The sequence below is a fragment of the Pipistrellus kuhlii genome, unplaced genomic scaffold (assembly GCF_014108245.1).
Source record: "Pipistrellus kuhlii isolate mPipKuh1 unplaced genomic scaffold, mPipKuh1.p scaffold_m20_p_1, whole genome shotgun sequence".
Lineage (NCBI taxonomy): Eukaryota > Metazoa > Chordata > Mammalia > Chiroptera > Vespertilionidae > Pipistrellus > Pipistrellus kuhlii.
This window is the reverse complement of record NW_023425404.1, coordinates 17,653,840-17,681,619: the sequence shown is the minus strand read 5'-3', so window position 1 is coordinate 17,681,619 and position 27,780 is coordinate 17,653,840. Positions and strand designations below refer to the sequence as shown.

Here is a 27,780-nt window from a genome sequence, read left to right as displayed (position 1 = left end):
AAATTTTTAAAATATGAATAAAGTAGCTATGTTTCTCCTGTTCATCAAAATACTAAAACTATAAACCAAAAAGAGGGCTGTTAGCACTGAGTGAGGAAAATAGTTAACTCTGAGTCTTCCTGATGTCCTTTTTGTCAGAAATGGAAGGTAACTAATGTATCTTGTAATCATGTTTTTCTTTGTGGAAAACATGTTTTTAAATATAAACTGTAAAAACTACATTAAATGATCAATGGATCACTGAACAACCAGTCTGATCTCAGTTTTTCTGCTTCACCTATCTTCTTATTTTCTGCTCTTTAGTTCAGTAGCACATTGAGACCAGTTTGTGGAAGGACAATGGAAAGGTGGTGTCCCCAGTGTTCAGTTTTTAATCAACCCCCTTCTTAAAAATTCAACATGAAAGTTATATTTAGTGCAATCTCAATAAAATATAGTTTCTTAGTTATTTTTGTTATGTAGATAAAAACAACACAATAGGATTGATTTTTAAAACATTTTGTTCACACATTATAAAATATTCTAACTTCAGTGAACATTAGAGAGTATCTATATAAACACCCTAACTTTTCAGCAAGACAATTCAGATTCAGGACAGCTGAAAAGGAATTAGACTAAGGCTTAAGATTCCTTTCTTTTTATTACATGACAGTGCTCTTCTTCCAGTATTACAGTGTAAAAAAATAATGACAGAGCTTGGCTGGAATGGCTTGGTGGTTGAGCATCAACTTACGAAGGAGATCATGGCTAGATTCCCAGTGAGGGCAATGCCCAGGATGTCGGCTCGATCACAAGTGGGGATGTGCAAGAGACAGCCAATCAATGATTCTCTCTCATCATTGATGTTTCTATCTCTACCTCTTTCTTTCTTTCTGAAATCAATAAAAAAATATTTTAAAAAAATAACAATAGATAACCAAACAAATTATGTTAAAATTAAAAGGCCTAATAGTAGTGAAATTTTAAATGTCAAATTCTAGCTCTTTGTTCACTGATGCTACTTAGACAAAAATTGTTTTTATATAATTCACCCTAATTCTATATCTCTGACTTGCATTCTTTTAAATATGTATATCCGTTGGCTTAAACTTTTGGTTTTTTATTACTTCTCACTAAAGGATCTAAAGATTAGAAACTCATTAGAGTGGGGAATTAGGAATTAACTAAGTGATTTCAAAATCAATTTTGATCAAATAGGTTTTTGCTGTTATTAAATGTAGAATATTCAGATATTTTTATATCAATAAACACCAAGACATATTCAGAAAATATAAATGTAAACTTAAGTTGGAAAAAATGTTGATAATACTTTACCTATTAAAAACATAAATTAACCTTCTCTGGCCTTGGAATTTCAGGAGAGTTTTCCCTAACAGCAGTTTTTAGAAAAACCTCAGAATATGCCAAGTCATTTAAACAGAAATTTTAGTTCTTTTAAGGGAGGGGGAAATAACAGAATTGAAAGTGGCCATTGATAAGTTTCTTCTAGGGGGAAAAAACAAACCAGTAAATAAATAAATAAATAAATAAGCAAGCAAGCTGTCCGGTGGATTCTCTTTTTTTCTTTGTGTGCTTATTTCTCCTTCATTTGTTCATCAGATCAGTTGTCACTTATAAGTTAGCAAACTCTTCATGGATGGTTAAATTTTTTGTCAAGTGCTTCCACCCATGAAGATGAAGTGTGCATTCAACCTTTGAGTTCGATCAAACTCAATTTTTCATGCAGAGAATATTATCATTAAACCTCCTAAGCACTTTAAGTAGGTGTTTAAAAAAACATCACCAGCTGAAACCGGTATGGCTCAGCGGTAGAGCGTAGGTCTGCGGATTGAAAGGCCAAGGGCATATACATTGGTTGCGGGCACATACCCGGTGGGGGGTGTGCAGGAGGCAGCTGGTCGATGTTTCTCTGTCATCCGATCTTTCTAGTTCTCTATCTCTCTCTCCCTTCCTCTCTGTAAAAAATCAATAAAAAATATATTTAAAAAAATAAAAAACATCACCATACATAGAACATAATTCATTTTGTTCAATAAATATTTATTAAACATTTACCAAATGATAGGTACTAGTTAAGTTCTGGATAGACAAAGGTGAATAAAACACTTCTGCCCCATGGATCTCATGTATAGTGCAGAAGAGAAACAGGAAAACAACATGATAATTGTCTCCTTTATTGGCTTTTTTGTAGGCTTGCCTGCCTTTGTCCATTCCTTGAATGTAAGCTTTCTTTAGCATTTTAGGTTTTGGTCCTTTTCACATCTTGCACATGCACTTCAAATAACCTCATGCATGCCAGTGATTTCAAATGCCACCTATTAAATTATTTCTAAATCAATATCACTTGCCTAGATCCTGCCTGAGCTCTAGACTTATACACTAAATGTATACATACTGCTAGTAAATTTTTTAAATATGTTTCTATTGATTTTAGAGAGAGAGAAAGGGAGAGGGATAGAAATATAAACACCAGTGAGAGAGAAACATCTACCAGCCCCCTCCTGCACACCCCCTACTGTAGATAGAACCTGAAACGCATGTATGTGCCCTGATTGGTGACCTCTTGGTTCATGGGACGATGCTCAACATTGAGCCACATATTAAATTTGTTAGTAAATTTAATATGACCAAAACTAAACTTACATTCTTTACCTCTACAATACTTGCCGTTTCTACATCCTCTTGGATCCATCCCTTGTTTTCTATTCCCAAAGCTCTTATTTTGATTACGGTCTTTATTATTAACATCATGGATTATTGTCTAATAGAATATTGAAAATTATCCTTCTAAAGCAAGTGCCTAGATATCTGTGTATGTGTTGTTTGTTTGTTTGTTTGTTTTCACCTGGTTTGGCTATAGATGCACTTCTACTATTTTCAGCTTCTACTTGCAAACAAGCCTTTAAGGAACAAGTGCTCCACTGATTACAAATATCTTCCTTTGGTTTCTTGTGAGAAGCATACCTAGTATAATAACAGGTGATAATATATGTAAGACTGCCACTTCTGACTTATGTTCTTTACTTATGAAGTGTTTTTGCATGAATAAATTACAGCTTCACATTTGGTAGTGTACTAGCTACTATAAAGCAGATTAAAATATTCTGGCACCATTCTCTATAATTCCCAGTCTCTTTTAGTTAACAAGGGAAAACTATGAGCTTTTAATAGAAATGATTATGTTTTCTTAGGATCATTATTTTAGATCACTAGCTCAAGGCTTTCTTTTTTAAGATTAAATGATTAAAGACTTTAGCATCTCTAACCTTGGATCTTTGTTTTTCCACAAAAGACTTAAGTAATTCTAGTCAAGGAAACTTTAAGCTTTGATGTTGGAACTCATTTGGAAGCAGTGGAATGTCTCTTGATTAAAATACTGACCACAGCAGAGGTATTTCTCCCTATCTCTGACTTATAGTTAGATAATTGCCTGAAGGTAGGCAGAAATTACTGCTTCTAGAAGAAATTCAGAAGCTCTTGATTTCAAACAGTAGGAGTTCCTCACCAAAATGGTTCACAGCTCATGCTAGGAATTCTTCAGTTCCTCTTGAGGATTCGGGAGCTGTCAGAAAATAATGAAAAGGCAAGTTTACTGGCAGGAACTTGCCATCAAATATATTCTTTACCTTGCTTCACTTTTAACTAGCTGAGAGACCTTGGGCAAGCTACATAATGCTTCTGAGTCTTATTTCTCTCATCCATAAAAATAAAAATAATGTCTACCCAATAAGATAATTGTGAGATACTATTAGAGGAAATAATATATGTAAATCATCTAGTTTTCACTAAGCTGCCATATTTTGGATTTAGTAAATGATTGATCCCCTTCCCTTCTCCATGAGGATTCTGATATCATAGACCTGAGATAAGCACCTAAAAATTACAGCATCAAAGCTAGAATCCCTTTGCTCAGCTCCATTTGTTTATCCACATGAATAATCTCTGGATTCCTATGCATTATTTTGTTGTAGTCAAGTTTACATTACCTACCTAGATCATGTGCTCCCTATCCCATTAGAAAATGTAGCCTAAACAACAGTTTTTACAGCTTTTGAGCTTATTTCTGATTGAGTTTTACAAAATTGAAGCAAAGAATTTGGGTAGTTATTCAAATATTTCAAGTGAAAGCATATGTTTTTATTATCTAATTTACTGACTCCAGTCTAGTAAGATTTCACCTAGGATGATCCCATTTGCATGCAAATACCTCCTGGGATGTTGGTCTAGGCTGGCATTGGCTTTAGATTTTTCAATGTGACTGCTTGAACTCACTCATACTTTCTTTCTGGTAGTCTCATCTCTTTAGACTTTAATCCATAAACTTTTTATACCTCTAAAATATGCACATCTCATTATATCCTTTTATTTATATCATTGTATTTATATCATATCATTTTATTTATACCATTTCCTGTATACTTCTTCTTGCATTCCTCAAATATGAACAATTAATTCCCTCTATATATTCATGGTGTGTGTGTGTGTGTGTGTGTGTGTGTGTGTGTGTGTGTCATCATAACCTCTAGGCAATTATGCTGCTCTTAATGTCCAAGATTGTGATTATATTAACAATCTGTTCTCTGTATATGTGCTTTCAGGTGCTTTTTTCCTCAATATGGTGATTACCACATGTATGCTATTATCACAGTACTCAATAAGCCCCCTTGTGTGGGGGAGTCATTTCTATAGTTATATAATTGGTTAAAATCAACTCACATAGGAATCAGACCTGTAATATTGACTAATTATCCCATGTGTCAACCAAGTAGACTAATCTTCCTATTTCATACTTCCTTCTCTGCATAACATCAAAAGTTTTCTTATATGTAATGTGTTCTCTCTCTTTAAAAATAAAGCTTATTTTAAATGTATCTCACTTGAAATAATTTTGATAGAAAATAATCTATATTAATTTTTTTAAAGTAAGGAGGAAGTAGTAATTTTCCAGTATATCAGATTGAAACAAAATATAATTTTTAAATATGATTCTTAGTGATTCTTAATTTTTTCATTCTTTTGGAGTACTTTTTTACATTTTAAATATACATTTTATCTAGCATAGTTTACTTGGCAATCCTTTTATTCAGTATCTATTTTGAGGTATTATCATCTCTATTAGCAGTATTAGGTTAGGATTCAAAATATAAGCAATGGAAAAAAAGGTTTCAGTTAAAATAAAATGAAAATAGAAAATTTTTTCAAGGCATAGCATCAAAACACCTTATTCTCACAATGATCAAAGAAGGATTTCAGATTTTTAGAAATTCCTATCTTTCTTAATTATATTGGTAGAACTATGAAAATTATGGAAATATGCAAGATTTTCCAAACTATAGGGAAGAAAATCTATAGTACAAATGAAATTAGTACAAATGAAAAGAGACAAATTTCAGTGGCAGTAAAGAATTCACCAGTACCACCAGCAAGAGAATTGCCAGGAATGAAAACTGGGCAATAGCTTTTTATAAAATTGATTTTGTTGATTAGCTTTCCCACTAGAGCATCTAGTGCTACAGCAATTTCCTCTTTGACTGTTTTCTTAAAGTCTTTGCAACTCCTGGCAGGCTATTTAGTCACCCCATACCATCAAGTATGTGGCAGGGAAACTCAAATCTTTCTTCCATTTAATTATGAGACAAAAGCATATGAGCAAAATCAGAGACACAAGGATTCTTTTGTAATCAGCAATAATATTTGTAATGTGTTTGAATGTATATAAGAATGGCATAGATTTGCAACAATTTTTAAAACTTTAACTTCATTTTTGAGCAACAAAATTTGTTTAATTGGTTATTTTCTCTGTCTAGAAACTCCTTTTCTACAGAATATTAATGTCCTTGATTAACTTGTTTAAAAAAAAATATTCTATTAACATTTTACCTTATCATTTGTAAATAACATTGAATGATTTAGTGATACTATTGTAACCTTGAAACTATAATGCTTTGCTTAATTTCCTTATTTTGATTTACTTCAAAGTCAATATTATAATTGTTACATTTGATATTTATTTCTTCTTGCACCTCGTCTTAGGAGCTTTATTTCATCTTTTTTTTTTTTTATAAAATACTTATTACATACCACCTTTTTTTAATAGTCAGTAATATGCTAATACAGAACAATTAATGTTGAAAGTTAGGAATTATTTTTAGGATACTAGAACATGTGGTTTAAAATTTTAGAAATTATAGTAAGAAAATATTTTCTTCTGTGGAGTATATTGTAGTTTATAGGACAATGATTGGGAAACTACCAATAAAGAAGACTTTATTTAAATTCTTCAAACTGTAGAAAGAGCATTTTGTTTGTTTCTACCAAATCCTGACCAACAAATGCATCCCTTCCACTTAAGTGCTATCCATTTTTCAGTGACACCCTATTCATATGACCTTGGTGTGGAAAGGTTTCCATCATTAAGTCCCACAAGGAGTGAGCATTTACTTTCATTTGAAATATTTTCTGTGACCTCAGGAACATTTTAAGTATTTTTAAAAAACTAATGTTTTTCAAAAAATATATATCTTTCATTTCAATTAAGGTAAATGCTTTTTATACACTTATTACTTTTAAAGCTAAATATTTTATATATGTAAATGAATATATAACACAGATATAAGTTGTAGTACTCAAGAATAAAATTTATATCATGAAACCACAATACAGCCTTAGAACTAATTCATTACCAATTCCATTGCATCATTTTGTATTTCTAAATCATCTTAATCATTTCTAATAATCATAATGTTTGTATTTATCCAAATTCTATAACCTTGCACAAAGCTTATTTTTATTTTATGATGTAAGAACTGTAATGCTTGCCCTTACTCATTACATTGGCAGATAATAAGCATCCCTAGATGGAAAAATACAAATGCACAAAAGCTTATGCTTTTTTGGGGGGGGTATTATTCCATAAACATGACTTCTAGAGTAACTAGAGATTAATTAATGTACTTGTTTTCACCCAAAAGATATTCACCCCTAAATCATTTAATCTTTCTCAGTTTACAGACTTGTGAAGCCTATAATAATACATTAGTTAGACTTATAATGTTCCAATGTTGTCTTTCAAATTCACAGTAAAAAATGTCGGAATAAGTTATATTACATTTGGATAGGCTCACCATATTAAATGTTTAGTGTCTCTTAAATAACCATGAAGCTTTCTATAAGTATATTATATTTCATAATTAAACTTTTTTTTGTTAATGTTGTCATGACCCAATTCTATACCTGTTTTACCTTCCTCTTAATCTTTGGACTTAACTAATATTGTTCCTACCAATGGTCATTTGGCCAGAGTAAGTATATGTATCAAGTCTGCCTTCTCAACTACTTTTGTAAGCATAATGGATAGGTGTTAAGTCAAAAAGATCTTTCAGTAGCCCCTCACATAGATTGGATATGAGGGTGGTTTTTAAATTTTATAGTAACACTAGAGGCCCAGTATATGAAATACAGGGAAGAGGGGGTGTCCCTCAGCCCAGCCTGCACCCTCTCTAATCTGGAACCCCTCAAGGTATCCCACCTGGATTGGGTCTAAAGAGCAGTAGCACATCACTCTCACAATCCAGGACTGCTGACTCCCAATTGCTCAACTGCCTGCCTTTCTGATTGCCCCTAACCACTTTTGCCTGCCAGCCTAATCATCCCCTAACCACTCCCCTGCCAGCCTGATTGATGTCTAACTGCCCCCCTGCCAGCCTGTTTGCCCCCAACTTCCATCCTCTGCTGGCCTGGTCACCCCCAACTACCCTCCCCTGCTTGCCTAATCACCCACAACTGCCCAACCTTGCAGGCCTGGTCCCTCCCAACTCCCCTTTCCTGCTGGCCATCTTGTGGTGGCCATTTGTGTCCACATGGGCACAGGATCTTTGACCACATGGGGGCAGCCATCTTGTGTATTGGAGTGAATGTCAATCTGCATATTACTCTTTTATTAGGATAGAGGCCTGGTGCATGGGTGGGGGCCAGCTAGTTTGCCCTGAAGGATGTCCCAGATCAGGGTGGGGGGTTCCCCTGGGGCATGGGGTGGCCTGAGTGAGGGGCCCGTGGTGGTTTGCAGGCCATGGAGGCCCCGGGATCTGGAATTTATTTAACTTCTACAATTGAAGTTAAAGTAGCCTAGAGTGGAGGTCTAGGCCGGACAGGGCTACGGAAGCTTGGCTTCCTCCATGCCTGGGGCAACCCTAGCCTCCTGCTCTTTCAGCTCTGTGGCTGCCACCATTTCTGTTGGAATTTATTTACTTTCTATAATTGAAACTTTGTATGCTTTAGTGGAAGCCTGGGCAAGCCAGGTTGTGTGGAAAGCTTGGCTTCCTCCATTGCCAAGCAGGCTGGGCTGAGGGACACCCCCTCTTCCTCCTGCTCTCTGTGGCTGCAGCCATCTTGGTTAGGGTTAATTTGCATACTCTCTCTGATTGGGCATGGCTGGTGGGCATAGCAGAATGGTGGTTAATTTGCATATTACTCTTTTTATTAGATAGGATAAGTAGATTTTTGAGGGATTTATAACCAATAGAAAACTGACTTATATCCATGTTTTATATTAGGAAATCTTGAATAGTGTCTTTGTTTTCAACCTTATGTTATTTACCACATTCTCCCTGTATTCCTGAAATATAAACTGATAGTATTCTGCTTAGCCAAAGTGAGGACAAAGAATCAATTTCCTGGACCACTGAACTCAGTTTTCCCTTGACTTCTCCAAAGCCTTCTTAGAAATAACTATACAGGGAGCTTTACAACTGTGGAATCATTTTGACAAGTGACTTTGAGAAATTAACATGCTTTTCCCTTACATCCAAAAGTCACTTAGTTCTCCTAACATCTTAATTTAGATAGCAAGAAGAGACTATTTTCTGGGTCAGAGTAAATGCCCAATCAACAAATATTTGCTTTACCTCTTAGAGAATACACAAAGCATACTCAACTTTATAAATAGCTCTCTATCTTGATTTTCCTTGTATATGTATCCATTGTCAGCCATTTGAATTTCTAAAGGCTCTTTCTGAAGATATTTTTTGGTCCAGTCGTCCCATTATAAGAAAGCTAACACTCTAGAGCACATGTGTCAAACACAAGGCCCGCGGGCCAAATCCGTCCCGCCAGGCCTTGCAATGTGGCCCGCACCGCGCTGTCATCACTGCACTCCACTGTGTTTCCATCACAATGACAGTTTATGACTGTTCAGTAAACCATTCGGCCCACGATTTAGGCTGGATTTTAGATTTTGGCCCCTTCTCTGATTGAGTTCGACACCCCTACTCTAGAGAATAGGCATAATGACTATTACGTATGGGAAGCTGACTCATGAAGTTTCCTGCTGACAACATAAAAGGCAACTACCTTTTGACCAAGCACTCTGCCACTGTCTTCTTGCAGCACAAGTAAACATACAACACAAAGCAGTATAAGTCATCATCCAGTCTTTTCCACTCCTTCCTTCTTACCGACTTCTTCAGAACACTAAATTGTATATATGGATCAGGATCCCCAGTAATACAAAGCTCTGCCTTTAAGATTTCTGATTACCACAGAATCTGGAAATATCCATATTTATTTTCATCTTCAATAAACTGAAGACATTCTTTATTATACAGAATTTAGAGAATAAGTGTGAGGGGGAAAGTAGAACACAATGAACGTTTTTTCTTCAGACTCTGGAAGTGGGGTATTGCTTCTTGGCACACAGCCTAGCTTTCTACAACTAAAAGGCTAACTTCTAACTGCAAAGAGCTACAAATTCCCAACACCAGCTATTCCTAAGAGAACATATTAGTTGTATTAATTATATATTGGGGAAATCATATTTTGCTTATTTTAAGTAGGGCTCTATTGGAAAAGAACACCTGAGAAAAAGGAATTTTGCTCATGTTTTCCTGAGATTATATCTTTTAGTAAACTTTTGGCTTCCACAGCTTCAACTGCTCACTGTTGTTTCTCTACTAAATGTGAAACCTTAAACAGTCATAATTCCTAGTTGAGAAGTTACTGCTGCCGGGTTCCCATTCAAGTTTGAAGAAGGCTAAGGCTCCCTTTTTCAAAACACATACCCAAAGTTTATTCAACACAATACTTGGGCTCCACCTATGGGCAAAGAAAAGGGATGCTTTAACATCTATGTACCTATACTACCGTGTTTTCCCGAAAATAAGACATCCTCCGAAAATAAGACCTACTTACAGGTTTCCTTCTGAGTGAAATATAAGGCATCCCCCTAAAAATAAGGCTCCCCCTAGGCTAAACATGAGAGATTTGGTCCACTGATTCTGAAAGAAATGGTGTCACAAGAAATTCACCAGGAAACTCAGGAATTGGATTGTTATGATGATGTTCCAGAAGATGATGACATGATTGTCATTGAATAAATGAGTGAATTCTTGATACTGTAGGATTCACAGTTTATCTGGTTTGTGTTGACAACTACCGTACTACCGTACCATATACAGGTAATAAATTTCCTTTATTTTCATTTAACAATAAATGTGTACCATATTCTTCTTCATGGAAAAATAAGACATCCCCTGAAAATAAGATCTAGTGCATCTTTGGGAGCAAAAATTAATATAAGACACTGTCTTATTTTCGGGGAAACAGGGTAGTATGTATGTAAGAGAGACTGTCCCAGCTGAAACTGGTTTGGCTCAGTGGGTAGAACGTGGGCCTGTGGACTGAAAGGTCCCAGGTTTGATTCCAGTCAAGGGCATGTACCTTGGTTGCAGGCACATCCCCAATAGGAAGTATGCAAGAGGCAGCTGATCAATGATTCTCTCTCATCATTGTTTCTAACTATCCCTCTCTCTTCCTCTCTGTAAAAAATCAATAAAATATATTTTTAAAACAGAGAGAGAGAGAGAGAGAGAGAGAGAGAGAGACTGTCCCAGGTGATGAAGTAATTTTCAGCACTACTACAAACTCTTTAAGTTCCCAAACAGATCATCTGGTCAGACATTAACCAGATAATTCTAATATTGACTGCTTTAAAGAGCTACCCATTGTTTAGTCCTGAACCCTACTAGGAGATGTAAATATACGGTACAGTAGGTGCTTGTCTATTTGACATTTATTCCTTCAAAATTCTTGCATCTGCTGCAACTGGGAGATTTTACCATTTTCCAACTAATTACCTATTTTTCTGTAAATCCCATCTCTTGCCTAAGGCTTTTAGACCTTTCTCTTTGAAGAGATTGAAACTCTGCTGATAGGTTAACTTAATACCAACTCTAAAAAGCAGAATTAACCCAGTAGGTATCTATAATAATTTACCTTAAAGACAGCAACCTTATATTTAGTACAAGTCCAAAATAAAAATCTTGCCAGTTATATAGATATATTAATAAGTTTTAATAGCCTAAATATGAAGCAATTCTATTTTTCAAAAAGAGGTGTTTTACTTTTCTTTCCATGATATTTCAAGAAGGTCTGTAAAGACAGATAGTATATCTGTGCTACAAGTGTAATTTTTCTTAACTTGCCTAAATATAGTTATTTCTTGAAATCAGAGGAATATTCTTTTTTTTTTTAATCTCATCCTTGCCCTCCAAAAAAATAACAGCTTTTGGAGATACATTTATATACCATACAATTCACCCAGTTAAAGTATACAATACAGTGTTTTAGTATATCCACAGGTATGTACAGTCACCACTATAATCAATTTTGGAACATTTTCATAACCTCAAAAACAATCCCTCTCCTCTTTATCTGTCATCCTCCTCCTATTCCCCTCATACCCCCACTTAGCCCTAAGTAACCAATGGTCTACACAATCTCTATAGATTTACCTATTCTGGGCATTTTATATAAAGGTATTATATGTGATCTTTTGTAACTGGCTTTTTCTACTTAGCCCTTTTCTTATAGTCACTACTATTTTTAGGTTAATAAAGCCAAAATCAAGGCTAAAATTTGAATGGGATGGTAAGGAAGCTCTACTCTTTACTTTTCATAAGGAAGAAAAAAAAAAACTTTATAAAAATTTTGTGTTTATTGTAGAAAACTTGGACACTTTCAGAAAATTATATAGCAAAAGGAATAAAAATCATATATAATTCTAGTAGATGCTTTATTTTTCATGTACTATGCCTTTCCCATATTTTTCTATTGATACATAAGCATATATCTACATGTGCAATTCTGCATGTTTTTAACTATATGAGTTTTCCTTTGTCAGTGAATCTTCTTCATAAATATCAGTTTAGTCTGCATAATGTTTTATCTAAGGCTACATCATTGTATATTTAAATTTATATGTTATTGGACTTTTGATTTCTTTCTATTTCTCAGTAATGTAAGCAACTCTGAAATAAGTATGTGCATCGAGATTTGTAAAATAAGCCAGTCAAAAAACAACAAGTACCATGTGATTTTACATATATATGGAATTTAATAAACAAAATGAACTAACTAGCAAAATAGAAACAGACCAGCAGGCTGACAGCAGACCAGCAGGCTGACAGGAGAGGGGCTGACAGCTATAGTGGAGAAATTGAACAAAAAAAAAGAGGAAAAACTCTTGGACATAGAAAAAAAGACTTATTCATTTTCTTAACAGATTTCTAGAGATGAAATTACTGGGTCAATAGATACAAAAATGTTTAAGAATTGGCTTTTTAAAGTCATGTTTGGGTTGTCAAAGGATTAATGACATGTCAACTTAAACACATCTTTGATGATTTTGTAGCTACTTATATTCAAATAATCTCTGCAAGCATTACTATTAATGGATTGAATCTAATCTTCCATTTCAGATGCTAGGATGCACCTCTTCTTTCTGTCTCCTATTCTGTGGGTTAGAAATCAGGTCTGACAGATGTACAAGCCTTGTCAGACAAGCACATATGCTCATCTTGTCTGTGACTGCCTGTTTAAAATTAATCTCAGCAACCATATTTTGCTTTTTTTCTCCCCTTTCAGATGGAATGGGTCGAGTCCTTGCTCAAGATGTATATGCAAAAGATAACCTACCCCCCTTCCCAGCATCAGTAAAAGATGGCTATGCTGTTCGAGGTAAATATTTTAGCTTTCTTGAGTATCATCATAACTCACACTGTGTGTGTTTTCACATTTTTGGCTTAGCCTGGGCACCCAACAACTGTTAAATCTGTTTCCCCTTGGTTGTCAAAATAATTTTATTCACATATAACAAAAGTAACCTACATCTATCTATTTTCTGACACAACCTTGTGTAAAGCTTTTTAGTAAAATTACTATAGTTACTTAAAAAGTATTATTTATAATTATATGTGGAGATTGATATAAAAAAAAAACCACTTGTATTATAGTTTATTCTTTTAGTCTTGCACAAACAAGATAGCAGACAGTCTTACTTTGTTTGGATGTTTTTTGCATGTTTTCTAGTTGAAAACAGCTAATGGTACAAGAAAGAAGAGCAGATTCCCAACATAGGGATAAAGTGGGGTGATCTTTTCTCTTGCTTTAAACTCAATCATCAATAAAGGCTTCATAAAAAGCAGGAATGAGAGAAACCTCTAATTCCCCAGAAGATGCCATATTTCAATTCCAGATGATACCAGCAGCTCACACCTTTGGTCTTTCCTGAGATTACATAAAACTTAAAAGCAAATATGAAATAGTATTTGCCTGCCCAAAGTCCAGTCTAAGAAACCGAAACGAAAATGTAATTGAATTGGTTAGAAACTATTATTAGTTATTAACTCAAGGCTTATGTCATTGAAGAAATGTCTAAAAACATTTCCCAATTTATTAAAGCTGTTAAGAAGGCCAATTCCTTTTTTAATGATAATTTATGGAGTCTCTTACCTGATTTTTGTCATTATTTTCTTTTTACTCTATCTAACTATTAAAATAATTTTCTATTTTTTGTAATGAAATATATTAGTTAATCTCCATGTTCCATCACCATCTCTTAAAAGAATCTTTTTATGTTGGAAGCAGTACAGTAAGTGGATAAAGGTATGGGTTTTGAGCACAGTAAGAGTGATCTGGGTTCTAGTACCAGTTCAATTGATATAATTTTGAGCAAATTACCTAAACTTTTTGGGCCTCAATTTCTCATCTGTAAAATGGTGATAATTATAACTATTCTTACCCAACAGGTTGTTGTGAGGATTAAATGAGACTATAAAAATGCTTAGTAAAGTTCCTGGCACCAAAAAGAGCACTCAATAATTGTTTTTAATAATAGTTACTATTATTATCACTACTGTTATTATGATAAACATATTTACTTATACAATCTCTGAAGAAAGTATAACATTTATCTAAATTGTTAATCTCATATTCTATGGTGAAGGGATTAATTCCTACTAGTATATACTTTCTCAGGAACACTATCTTGTATGCACCTCATTCTGCTTGATCTCACTAAATTATAGTATTTCTAAAAACATAAATAATAAACCCCTACCAAATTTTTCCCAATTAATTCTTTTTACAGAGGTTATTATATAATGCATATTGTCCAGAAATAAAATTGTTTTAACCTTCTGATAGCCTCATTGGCTCTTTTTGTTTCTTATTCCCAATCTAAGATATAAATTTTGTTTGGACTTATAATTAATAGCCATACAGTATTACTATTAAATCACAAACAGTTCTTATTTCTAGAATAGAAAAAACAACTACAACAAATGAAATATCAAAGGGACAAGAAAGTCTATTTTTACATGCTTTGTAATATGAAGTAGGAGAAAGTGAGAAAATAAATTATTTGAGGCAGAATTATTCTCAAACAGAATGTTGTTTTGTGATTTTTGCATGAGATGTAGCAGCTTAATTAAAAAGAAACTATTGCTCTTAGCTTTTCAAGTTACCATAAAGAGCAGTTTGCCCACATGAGCCATAAAAAGAGCCGTTCTGCTATAGAATCTATCAAAGAAATTTTTATGTAAAGTTATCATTCAATATGTTATTTTTCCTTTTTTTTTTTTTTTGAAGTAATGGTATTTTAATTATTTTACACAGAGGAAAAAAACACAACTAAAATGTAATCATCTCACCATATAAAAGTTTCAATAGGTTACATATCATGCAGTTTTTTCATATTATTTCTTTCCTGTGAAGTATTGATAGTTCTCTAATATATAGACCATTTAACAGAGAATTAACACATAACATAACATTGTGGATATAGTTAAATCTCAAATTGGGAATGGTTGGTGAATATATATATATATTTATCAACATCATACTTATAGTTATCAGTAAACAAAAAGACATGGTCTTAGTCTTTTCTGTGTAATAATACCATCCCCTAGTCATTGTCTTGGTAAAGAATATCCTTGAAGTTATTGTTGTGGTTCTTTACCACTCTACTTCGTGTCCCCTCTTCTCTCCACCCTGCCTTCCTTTACTGCCATTCTTTCCTCCCCACTCCCGTTATTCTCCCTTTTTTCTTCTCCTCTGCCTTTGCCTTAGGCCTTCCAGTAATAACCAGTGGCACCTGTGAGCATTGCTAACCCTCTAGGTGTAAAGAGATTGCTAACTTGCTCTGGATCACTAAGCATTAGCCAGTATCCTTCAGAAGCATGTGGCATAAAACTCCAAACCAGTTGGAGGATCACTTGCTTTAAGGTATGTGGGTTGAAAGAATCAAGACAGTAAAAAATGACTAAGGAAATAAGAAATAGGAACAACTTTTAAAAAATAAGATAGATTAGAATGTAAGGAAGGCAGGAGTCAAGTGATGATGATTTAAATAATAGGAAGAGCTGTGACCTTATAAGCCTAAAGCTGTATTCAGGAGAGAGTAAATTTGAAAGGTAAAATAAAATGAAAGCATATTATCAATTAGAATCATATTCTTCATATTTTTGAAGTTATTTCTCCCTTCATGCTGATTAAGTCAGTCATTTTAATGCATTCGCACCCTCCTGGAGAGATGTGAGTAGATGCTCATTGTCTCACAATTTTTTTTAAATTACAGTTTACTTCAATATTATTTTTTATTGATTTCAGGTTTACAGCTTAATGTTTAGACAATCATATACTTTATCTAGTGTTATCCTTGATATTTTCATTACCAGACTGGCACCATACATAAGTTATCATAATGTTATTGACTATATTCCTTATGCTTTACTTTATATCCCTATGACTGTTTTGTAACTACTAATTTATACTTCTTAATCTTTTTACCTTTTTCTCCCAGTCTCCCAACACTCTTCCCCTCTGACAGCCCAACAGCCTACTCTCTGCATCAAATGATGTTTGTTCATTTATTTTTTTCTTTAGATTCCACATATAATTGAAATCATATGATATTTGTCTTTCTCTAACTGACTTAATTCACTAATCATAATACTCCCCAGGTCCATCTATCCTGTCTTGAGAAAAACAAGTGTATATGGAACCACAAAAATCCCAAATAGCTTCAGCAATATTAAGAAAGAAGGACAAAGTTGGAAGTATCACACTACCTGATATCAAACTATACTATAAGGCCATAGTAATCAAAAGAGCATGGTACTGGTATAAAAACAGACATATAGATCAATGGAACAGAATAGAGAACCCAGAAATAGACCCATGCCTATATAGTCAATTAATATTTGACAAAGGAAACAAGAACATACAATGGGGTAAAGATAGTCTGTTCAGCCAGGACCGGTTTGGCTCAGTGGATAGAGCGTCGGCCTGTGGACTGAAAGGTCCCGGGTTCAATTCCGGTCAAGGGCATGTACCTTGGTTGTGGGCACATCTCCAGTAGGGGGTGTGCAAGAGGCAGCTGATCGATGATTCTCTCTCATCGATGTTTCTAACTCTCTATCTCTCTCTCCTCCTCTCTGTGAAAAATCAATAAAATATATTTAAAAAAAAAAAAAAAAGATAGTGCTGGGAAAATTGAATAAGGGGAAGAAAAAAAAAAGAAACTAGACCATCTTCTTACACAGTTTCTTCTTAGATGTTAATAAAGGGGAAAATGTCTCAGAATTCCAGGTTCAGTTTTCTTGAAAATGTTCAATTTGAAAGGCTTATCCCTTCAGAGCTTGTTTTGGGATTATTTATAAAAAGGAAAAATTATGAACAAACCAGTAATTACTTTGGGAACCACATGTTGTAAACAATTCTGGAAGGATATATTAAAATAAATCTTTGCCATTTGGGTAAAGTAGATTTTAAAAGGATTTTGTTGTTTTTGTTTTACTTTCTGAATGAAATATTTGCTCATGGAAATTATAGAAAATCAAAAAGAACGTTTAAAAATTCCTGTTTTCTCCGAAACCGGTTTGGCTCAGTGGTAGAGCGTAGGTTTGCGGACTGAAAGGTCCCGGGTTCGATTCCGGTCAAGGGCATGTATGTTGGTTGCGGGCACATCCCTGGTGGGGGTTGTGCAAGAGGCAGCCAGTCGATGTTTCTCTCTCATCGACGTTTCTAGCTCTCTGTCTCCCTCCTTTCCTCTCTGTAAAAAAATCAATAAAGTATATTAAAAAATAAATAAATAAAATAAAAATAAAAATAAAAATTCCTGTTTTCTCACTGTCCAACCACTATTATTATTGTTGCACTTCCTCACAGTAGGTTAAATTGTTTACTAAAATTCAGTATAACCTTTATTTCATTTGTGATTTATCAGTATAATAGTCTTTCATGAAAGCCATGTCCCAGGGTTTTTATTTTGCCCATTCAAAACCTTTTTGACCACAGCTGGTTCCCCAACCCATTTGACAGCCTACTGCCTCCACTGTACTCTTCTTATTATGATATGGGAGTATTACTCATGTAAGCAGAGAGATAATTTGGAATAATTAATTTTAGTTAATACTGTATTAAGGAATATCTCTTTTCTCAATACTAAAAACAAATGGCTGCTTTTCTTCTGGAAGATAATTGTAAATGATATAAAATGCCTTCTCATTCATCTGTTCTACTCCCTAGCTCCCTGCTTTCCATAACAAAAGGCAACAGATTTAAAATTCCAAACAACTAATCTCAATATAATTGCAGCAAGTATTAATCCTGTTGTGCTAGTCTTGTCACCTTCTGTTTCGCCCACCCCAGCTCTTTCTATAATTTTAAATTTACTATGTACATAAATACTATTGCCCTGTTGTTTATCATTCTGGTCTTATTGCCATTCCATTAGCAAAGTAAATAAATTCCTCTGCCTTGTTACTCTGTTGAAGATATTTCTTAGGATCTCTGAAAGGTTTGTGATCTCTGCAGTCTTTTTTATTCAGTCCTAACATGGAAATGATGAGACTCTTTATTATTGGAAATAAATGAATAAAGTGTTTCAGGAGGCTTAAAGAGAGTTCACATATGGCTGGGAAATGAAAATAAGTAATAATTCTATAGTAAATGACTTGGGGAACACTATTTTCTATACATTGCCACAATGAACAGTTATCTAATAGTATTAATTTTACGTAAAATGATATCAGAAATCTTTACATAAACAGGTAAACAAGACTAAAAAAAAATCTGGACATTAACAAAAAGCTTCAGGATCTAGCATTAAGTGTAATGAATTACTTATATAATGCATTTGCTGTTAGGATTGGGTTTATATTGCTTTTATCACATCCTTATAATTTAATTCAACAATTATGAAACAGAAAAGAAAGTTTATTAACTGAAATGTTAGGATTGGTGGGGGGAGATCCTAAGCCTTTACATAAATCCTTGGAATCCATCTTTTCTAATGGCATACTGTGGCTTAATTTTTTTTCAGATTTTAGGTTCATATACCACCATTCCTCCACTTCAACCCCCTCACACCCAAGCTTGTAGAATTCATCTTGAAAATGACAACTTTTCTTTTACTTATCTCTTTAATAAATATTTTTCAATAAATACCAGCAATTAGATAGATTGGTTATTATTTGTCTATCTTTATAAGAAATAGTGAACCTTGGTGTCAATGAAAAATCAGAACTTCTGTAGTTCACTGATTTTTTTTATTCCTTAAGTTTTCTCTTAAGTTTTCTATTCATTATAGTCTGAATGTGTCTATATTCAGCTCAATCTTGTCCGCTCCTCAACAAGAATAGTCCATGAACCAACAGCATCAGCAACAGCTTTTTTAGAAGTGTAGAACCTCAGGTCCTATCCCGGACCCACTGAATCAGAATCTGTATTTTAACAAGATTGCCAGGTGATTTATATGCTCATTAAGGACTGAGAAGCACTATTATTGTATAAGGGAAATATAATTTTTAAAAAGACTCCTCTTGATTCAAAGAGCCTTCTATAATGTTGGTTAACTGAGCCTTCCTTAGCCAGCAGTATAGAGGCCTGTTTCCCAGGGCAAGGTGGAGAACATAGTTTAAGTGACCACGTATTCTCTCCCCAGTTAACTCACAGTTTCTAATCACAAAGGATCTTGCTGCTTAGAATCACTTAAGGGCTCTTTCAGAATTTGGCCTCCCGGACAATCTATACCAGACTTGCCCCAGATGATCTCAAGTCACTCATTATTCAGTAACATTTATTTAGAGCACTTGTGTAAAACATTGATGTAAGCATTTTAAGTGTGTGTGCATTTGCATGTGTGGGGGAACAGGAGATAGGAGGAAGATTGAAGAGCAGAGCGTTGCAAAAAAGAAATGAAGGAAGTGATCCCTGTTTCTACAGAGCTAATTTTAAAGTATTTTAAAAGATTTACAAAACATAATATTATAGTAACACATACAAGTCAGTTTACAAACTTTTCACCTAAGTATTATAGAAATGCCAAATTCATTTCTTTATTCTTTTAACAAGTACTTATTGAGCATCATTGATGAGGTAGTCATAACCATGACTGAATAACAATATAATCTAAGTTATATAAAATTAATCAGAGTAATCTTTCTAAATATTCAAAATGTTGACACACATTTTGAAGACAGTATGCCTAGAAGAAAATGAAAGACGCAACATTCATTCATTCATGCATCTTTCTAAGTAGATTATTAATGTATTCTTATTTATTGGACATTTTGAATACTTTACATAGTGAACATTTTCTAATGTTCATAGAATACCTATTATGCAGCAATTTCTAGGGATCCCCTGAAACAAATAAGCAAATAATTGCAAATACATTAGGAAGCCATATTAGAGTTATTTCAGTTATTTACTTCTGGAGAAACAAAAGAAAAAGTAGGTGACTCCTAAGTATTGGGAATTAGATATGACTTCTTAAAGAAAATGACATTTGAACTGAGTCTAAAAGCTAAGAAGTCTTTCATCAAAGGCAGGGATAAAGAAAGGACACTCCCAGCAATGGAAGTAACTTATGCTGTGGAACTGAAATATGAGTCATCCTTAGGAGCTACAGTACTAGAATTTGAGAGTGGCTAAAGGGTAAGATATAAGGAGGACATTAATCCGAGGCCTTTACACATACTGCTCTCTAGGTGAAGAACTTTAGATGGAGTATTTCCACTTCCCCACTCCCACCCCTCTCTCATCTCTAACTCTATCTCTCTTTCATACACACACACACTCCTACCTTTTGCCTACTTAGCCTTATTCATCCTTCATATTCAAATAAAAAATCCTTTTATTAGGATAACTTTCCTTGACCTTCCAGTGTTGTTACAGTACTTTTATTGTGTACTGTCATAAAAAGTGATTTTCTTAATTTGTATTTATATATTCATTAATATGATTGGTTAATATCTATTACATCAGTGGCTTGAAGAGTTTGGTTGGTTAATATCTATTACATCAGTGGCTTGAAGAGTTTTATTTTAACCACACTCATAGGAAGACACGCATTTATTCTCTACCTTAGTGTAATGGTGGATAACAAGACACTGCATTTGTCAAAACTCACAGAACTATATAACACAGAGTGAGTCTTAATGTAACCTTTGGACTTAAATTATTAATAATGTGTTAATATTAATTCGTTCATTTCAACAGATATACCTCACTAATATAAGATATTGATGATAGGAGAAACTATGGACAGGAGCAGAGGGGGATATGGGAACTTTGAACTCTTCTGTGCAATTTTGCTACAAACCTAAAACTGCTCTTAAAAATAAAGTCTGTTTTTAAAAAGTAATAAAAAGACATTAAATACAATATACATTACAAGCCAATGATATACACACATATATAACATATACAATATCTATAAATATACATATTTATATATATATATGCACACATATAAAAATAAGTTTCCTGAAACAGTATTTATCCTTAATATATGTGATGAAATATATTTTATATTCTTTTTAATTTGAAGGGGAAAAAAACATTGTTTATGGGTTGTTTTTAAGAGCTCACCTCCATTTTTGATCCAGAGTTTAAAAAACATTACAACAGACTGGCACTTCACTAGAATTAAAACAATGTCTGATTTTACTCTTTACCTCAGGACACTTAGAAATTTAGTGAATGAGTGAAAGGAATGAAAAGCTTTAAAAAGAATTAGTAATTTTAAATTATTATCCCCATTTTTATCAACAAGAAAACTGTGAAGGCTAGAGAAAAGTTTAGTAATTTGCTGGAAGTCCTGAGGCTAATAATAGGCAGAACCAGGATTCAGATTCAGCTTTGTTTTCTTTAAAGCCATGCTAATTTTCCTTCCCACAAAGAAGTAAAAAGAGAAAATGTCTATGTTGCTACTGGGAGATGGCAAGCTGGTAATATCTTTACTAGAAATATAATTAAAAATAAATGTATTCACATGTGAGATGCAGTTAGTGCAGAATTCTGAAAGCTAATTAACTTTTTAATTTTCAACAGTAAGAAAATAATGATTTACTTTAAAATTCTGCCAAAAATAAGTGAGGGAATAGATAAAACAAGATGAGTAAAATGTTGATAATTGTTGAAGCAAGTACTTCTATGTTTGTTTAAATTTTTCACTTCAAAGAAAGTTTTTTAAAGAAAGAAGAACCCAGGAAACAGCATAGTAGGAATAGCATTACAGGAAAACTGTTCTCTTTTATACAAGTGAACACTGAAAATACCTAAGATTAAAACCAAACACAAATCAAGAGTTTATTAACTAAGATAATGTTTATGAAGCACGAGATACAATATCTTTCCCATAGAAGATACCCAATGTCAATTCTTATTTCCCTCCACAATAGGTCAAAGTCTGTGCCAAAAGTGACTCATTATAACAGCATTATTTACAAGCCTTTAGTAAATAAATAAATAAATAAATAAATAAAATAAAAAATACAATGTTATAGAGAAATAATGAATTTCATATCTCCTTTTTAAAATAAAGAATAAAGAAAATACTTTTATTATTTACCAGCATGATTGCAAATGTAATTAAAATAATATATAAAGTGTTATCTTTTCTGTATATGTGTCCCATACCTTAGCTGTATGCAGATAACACAGAACTAATGGTCCTGATCATAAAACTCATTAGGTAGATATTGCCTTACCAGTAGTATTGGTCTGAAATCACATCATATGTGAAGAAAACCCTTTTTAATATATTTATTTATAGGAATACCTTATCCAGACATTACTATACTATATTCAGAAAAAAATGAGTAAGACGGTTTTTTCAATCTCAATAGTGAAAAGGTTTCTTCCAATTTAAAAATAATCAATGGAAAAAATGTGATGCAGCATTGCCTATGCATTCTGATTCAGAATAATATACACTGACCCATTATAAAACACACACACACACACACACACACACACACTGTACTAGAAATTAAAGAGACTGGATTTTAATCCTAGCTCTACCACAATCCAGAACTTGTTCAATGTACTTAACCTTTTCTACCTAAATTCCTTTATTCTGTAATTCATTTCCTTCAAATGTCAAAAGGAGAAAAGAATGTTAGGTTCTTCCTACTTCACTGGGTTAATCTAAAGATCAAACTGAGTGGTAAATTTTTTTTAAATGACATTAAATAGTTTAAAAATTTTATAGAAAATGGAGAAATGTATAGTGATATCCATGAGTGGCACACACACACATCACAAAAAGCCATAATATTATTTAGGAAGATAGGGGGCGGGGGGAACCTTCCTATTTTAAAAGCACATGTTTGGAAATTATCAAGCAAGAGGAAGACCATCTCAAATGACACCAAGAAAGAGCACAAATTAGGAACACTTCAATTAGTATTTGTGTGTTTGGGATACCAAACCAGGAGTAAAGCCATTGTCTCATCTAGACACTTTCCTAAAGCCTATCTGATCATTTGAGTCAAATTTTAGAATTCCAATAGTAGGTTTTTATTCCTTGCTATAGGTCCATTCTGATGTTTGTTCTTGGTTCTGTTCATCTCACAGCTGCTGATGGCCCAGGAGATCGTTTCATCATTGGGGAATCCCAAGCCGGTGAACAGGTAGATTCATAGCCTGACAAGCCCTAAAGAGTTCAGTTTCATGCACTTTCAGGATCTAATTCTAAGTTTTAACCATCACTGTAGGGGAAATCTTAGAAAGGGATTAGACTGGTTATCAAAGAGATTAGAGGAGAGTTCCCATTAGAAGAGCCAATTCTTTCTTACTTGAAGAATCTGCATCTATTAATATATGGCATGGTCTTGTTGGCATGTCTCAGAGACATGCCCACAAACATTTTCCAGCCCTTGATTGGATGATTCTTCTTGAATAAATATCAGTGTTTATAAATTGAACTACTGTCCAGAAGTGTTTTAAAAATTACATGGAATGCTCTGGGAACTGCAAATAGTTTGTAGTAGTCACAATATACATAAGGATAGGTAGCAGATTGTTAAGGACTTTGTGGACTTCTTAAATTTTAGTTGCTAATTAAGACACCAGTTGTACTAGAGAACTAGGAGCACAAAGAAAAATTATAAAACTTAAAAGTTCATAGCTTGTAAGTTCTTATAAAATTTTATGGGATAAAATATCAAAACTACACAAGAAAATGGGTGGGTTTTTTGCACATTACCTAGGATATTCTTTATAACTTACATATCATACAGATGAACCAAGTTGCTCACTTATTGAAAGTACATACATGTGAGCATCGGGGTACCATTGCATGCACTGAAACAGTGATTTACGAAATGGTTTCTTGCTATACCAAAATAACTTATGATTTGGTCCTAGTGATTAGCACTGGACACTTTCAAAGAAAATACTATTTAATTATACAACGCTATTATTAGACAAAGCTCAAAAAATCCAACTCAATACCTCCATTAAGAAAAATAAAGATTTAAACTGTTTTTATTTTATATAAAGCATATAAGGTATATCAATAAAAATTTTAAAAGAACTAGTCTTAACAATCAAAAAGAAGTACTTTACATATTGCTAGAGTTTTTCATTTGACTCAGTTCAATTGTAGTTTATATGTCCACTCTAAGTAGATTATAAATGTTTTATGTATCCAATAATTTCTTTTACATTGGATGTAATATAAGTAAGTTGGTAGTGATCTTTCATCTACCATTTAGAACAACTAGTCCTAGAGAGGAGCCAACTTGTTAGTTTAACAATCACACAAAAACTTCTTTTTTTATAAATATATAGTATATTTTTATTGATTTCAGAGAGGAAGGGAGAGGAAGAAAGGGATAGAAACATCAATGATGGGTTGCCTCCTGGATGCCCCCCAACTGGGGATCAAGCCCACAACCCAGGCATGTGCCCTGACCAGGAATGGAACTGTGACCTCCTGGTGCATAGGCCCATATTCAACCGCTGAGCAGCACTGACTGGGCCAAAAACATTTCTTAAGTGTTGGTTTAAGTCAAGAAGTAGACAAAATTGCAGATACAACCACAATAAAACTTAAAGTATATTTACAGAATATGGTGCATTGGACTCCAGGCTAGCACACTTTCAGCTACTGATCTGAAACTCACTTTAAGATTTACTTTTTGCCTTAGCCAAAAAAGCACTTTCAGCAATTGAAGGACTATATTAAATGTCTTTGTTCCACAGTCTCAGAAGATTTTTTTGGCATTAGCATCTCTACTAAAAAATGTATATTATATCAGATCTTTAATGCTTGTCATTAAAAAAAATTACTGAGATGTTCCAGACAATAAGTAGTAGTAGTATCTGGGGTTGAAAATTAAGGAAGAAAATTTAATGTAATGGGCTCTAAACTTTTCATTTTAAATCCTATGCATTACCTTAGCATAAGATTACATTAAAATATAACAATTCTGAATGAGCCTAGAATGTTTTTTCAATAGCAGAATAAGGGGATACACAGTATAATCCCAAGAGTCACTTTCTCCAATAACTGTGAGAAAAGGAGGGAGAACACTGGAGTTGTAATCCATAAAGGATTACATACTTCATGTAGTTGTAATAGTGAGATTATTCATGTTCATTTATTCATTCTGGAAATATTTATTTGTGCCAGACACTTTCTAGGCTTTGGAATGGTAGAGCAATAAATATGTCTGGAAAGAGGTGATTAAGAAGATTAATGTGGGGACTATCTCCAAGATATAGATAGAGTTAAGAGAAACTAATGAAGAAATGTGAAGCATCCGGGGGATAACAGTGAAATTCTATTACCATTCCTATGTCTGAAGGAGCTAGGGGAAAGAGTGGACTGGGGAGATTCATAGCTATGGCTCAGGGTCACCTGTCAGTAGTAGAGATGATCTAGCCTTCACCAAAATGCAGCCCAGCAGGGAAAGAGCAAAGGAGATATAAATCCAGCTTTTTTTCTCTCTCTTCTGCCCTCTCTTGTGTTGACCCCTACCATTGGCTTTACCTAACTAGAATCCAGTGATGGAAGCTTGGTTGAAATAGTCCATTAGAGGTCAGCGTTCTGTGTCACAGCACTGGATGGTATGATGATGTGATCTGGAGAGGCCAACAGAAAAATAAAACAAATTCCTCTCTTTGTTGAGCTTAGGTTACTATATAAATTGAATGTAATAATGCACGTAACACTGTACCAAACATAGATTGAGGATTCAACAATATTATCTATTAGTGGGATTGTTTGTAGTGATAATATTGAAAGAAGCCTTTTAAAGCTGTTCTAATAAATAAATTTTCAGTTTTACTCCATATATATATACCCAGTGGAGAGGTATGTATCCTTAGCTATTCCCTAAAATGGTTTTAATCTGTTAAAAAATACATAACATGTACCTTTTTAATCATTTTTAAGTGTACAGTATAGTAGTGTTAAATATATTCACATTGAGACCTAGAATTTTAGTATCGTTATAATATATGTACTGCCGAAGTGAGCACATGACCTAAGATTTTAATAAATACTTATGATGCAGATATCTTTGGAGAAATACTTATTTTAAAATATGTTTTTATTGATTACAGAGAGAGGAAGGGAGAGGGAGATCAATGATGAGAGAGAATCATCGCTTGGCTTCCTCCTGCATGCTCCCACTGCTGGGGATTAAGTCATGACCTCCTGGTTCAAAGGTAGACACTCAACAACTGAATGTCACTGGCCAAGCTGAAAAGATTTTTATTGAGGAATAAGTATTATCTCAGAATTTTATCTTAGAGAAAATCTGAAGCATTTTTCCTCCCAATTCTGACCTAAATCATGGTCAATGACAAGTTATTCATTTGAGACCAGCTCAAACTTATCAGTTGGATCTTACAGAAGTATGCTTTTTCCTAAGCTAGAAGTACTCGATCTCTTATACCATTCCTATGAGAGTTCAGACAATGAAAATCTCAGATGTAGTGTTTCATACAAATTATTACAGGCACTACAATCATTTTAAAATTACTTAATTACATTTGGTAGAAAGATTTTCAAGTGGAATAATTTAAATGATTTTTCTGACTTGCTTATATTTAACCAAAAAATTTAGTTTTAAGTTATGACTTTTCTCAAATATCAGAATTTCAGTAAGTGACTAATGTCCTGGTTTTTCATAATTGTCATGCATAAAATCATTTTGCATAGCTTTTTTTTTCTTAAAGATTCTGAAAGCACTTTACATATATTAAGAAATTTCATGTTATTTGAGTGAGAGAAAATAATGGCATGTGCAAGTGGCAGTTCTTCAATAGTAAAACAGGGTTCCACAAAAGACATCAAATGGTCATTACCATAAATCAAGTTAAAGCCTCTTGGAGTAGGCCTGTTTGTGAGTAGCTTTTATTATAATACACTGGCCCAAAATGAGTAAGATTGTATGATTTTCCTTTTATGGTTTGTTTCTAAAAATGTTACATCTCCTACAAGAAAATGTTGCTTTTATTTAACAGCAGTGAAGTAAATCAGCTCTTTCTTACATGCTTGTGTTTCCAGCCAACTCAGACAGTAATGCCTGGACAAGTCATGCGGGTTACAACAGGTGCTCCAATCCCCTGCGGTGCTGATGCTGTAGTACAAGTAGAAGATACCGAACTTATCAGGGAGTCTGATGATGTATGTTGTTATCACCAGGTCTAATCATTACATTTCTGTAGCAGTATTTTAAGTCATATTCATTTTCTACAATGTTTATGAGAATTACTCAGTGTGTTTTGGTTATTTTAGGATCTTACAGTGTAGTGTATGAGTCTACACTAAATAATGAATTGCCGGCTTAGGTTTAAAAATCTGTTAATAGGAGACATTTTATGATTATTACTGTGATTATAGCATAGTTTGAACCACATTGATTCAAGAAATATATGTAAACTAGGAAAGAAACTTCCTCAATATAAAAGAGCAGAGGTATCAATTGTTGACATACCTTCTGGCTAAGAAGTTTGTTAACTGATACTAGCTTCTGATAAAATGTGAAGGGAGACTTAATAGAGAAAAATTTAATGAAGAACACAGGCAGGTTCTTAAATATTACACTAAGCCAAACATTTGAACCAAATAACACTCAGCTCTCGTATCTACCTTTCAGAAAAATCTGTACCACCAATTAACAGCCTGGAAATATTAAATTA

General features: G+C 33.7%; 1 protein-coding gene across 13 annotated transcripts in view; it reads left to right on the top strand.

The window, feature by feature from the left end:
• The window catches only part of GPHN (gephyrin), a 355,412-nt gene that overhangs the window by 270,932 nt on the left and 56,700 nt on the right, over positions 1-27,780 (top strand). For all 13 annotated transcript variants that reach the window (XM_036434071.2, XM_045579636.1, XM_036434065.2 and 10 more), the window contains 3 exons: positions 12,919-13,011; positions 23,200-23,255; positions 27,146-27,265. In XM_036434071.2, the coding sequence (XP_036289964.1) occupies positions 12,919-13,011; positions 23,200-23,255; positions 27,146-27,265 (269 nt within the window). The remainder of the gene's footprint in view (positions 1-12,918; positions 13,012-23,199; positions 23,256-27,145; positions 27,266-27,780) is intronic.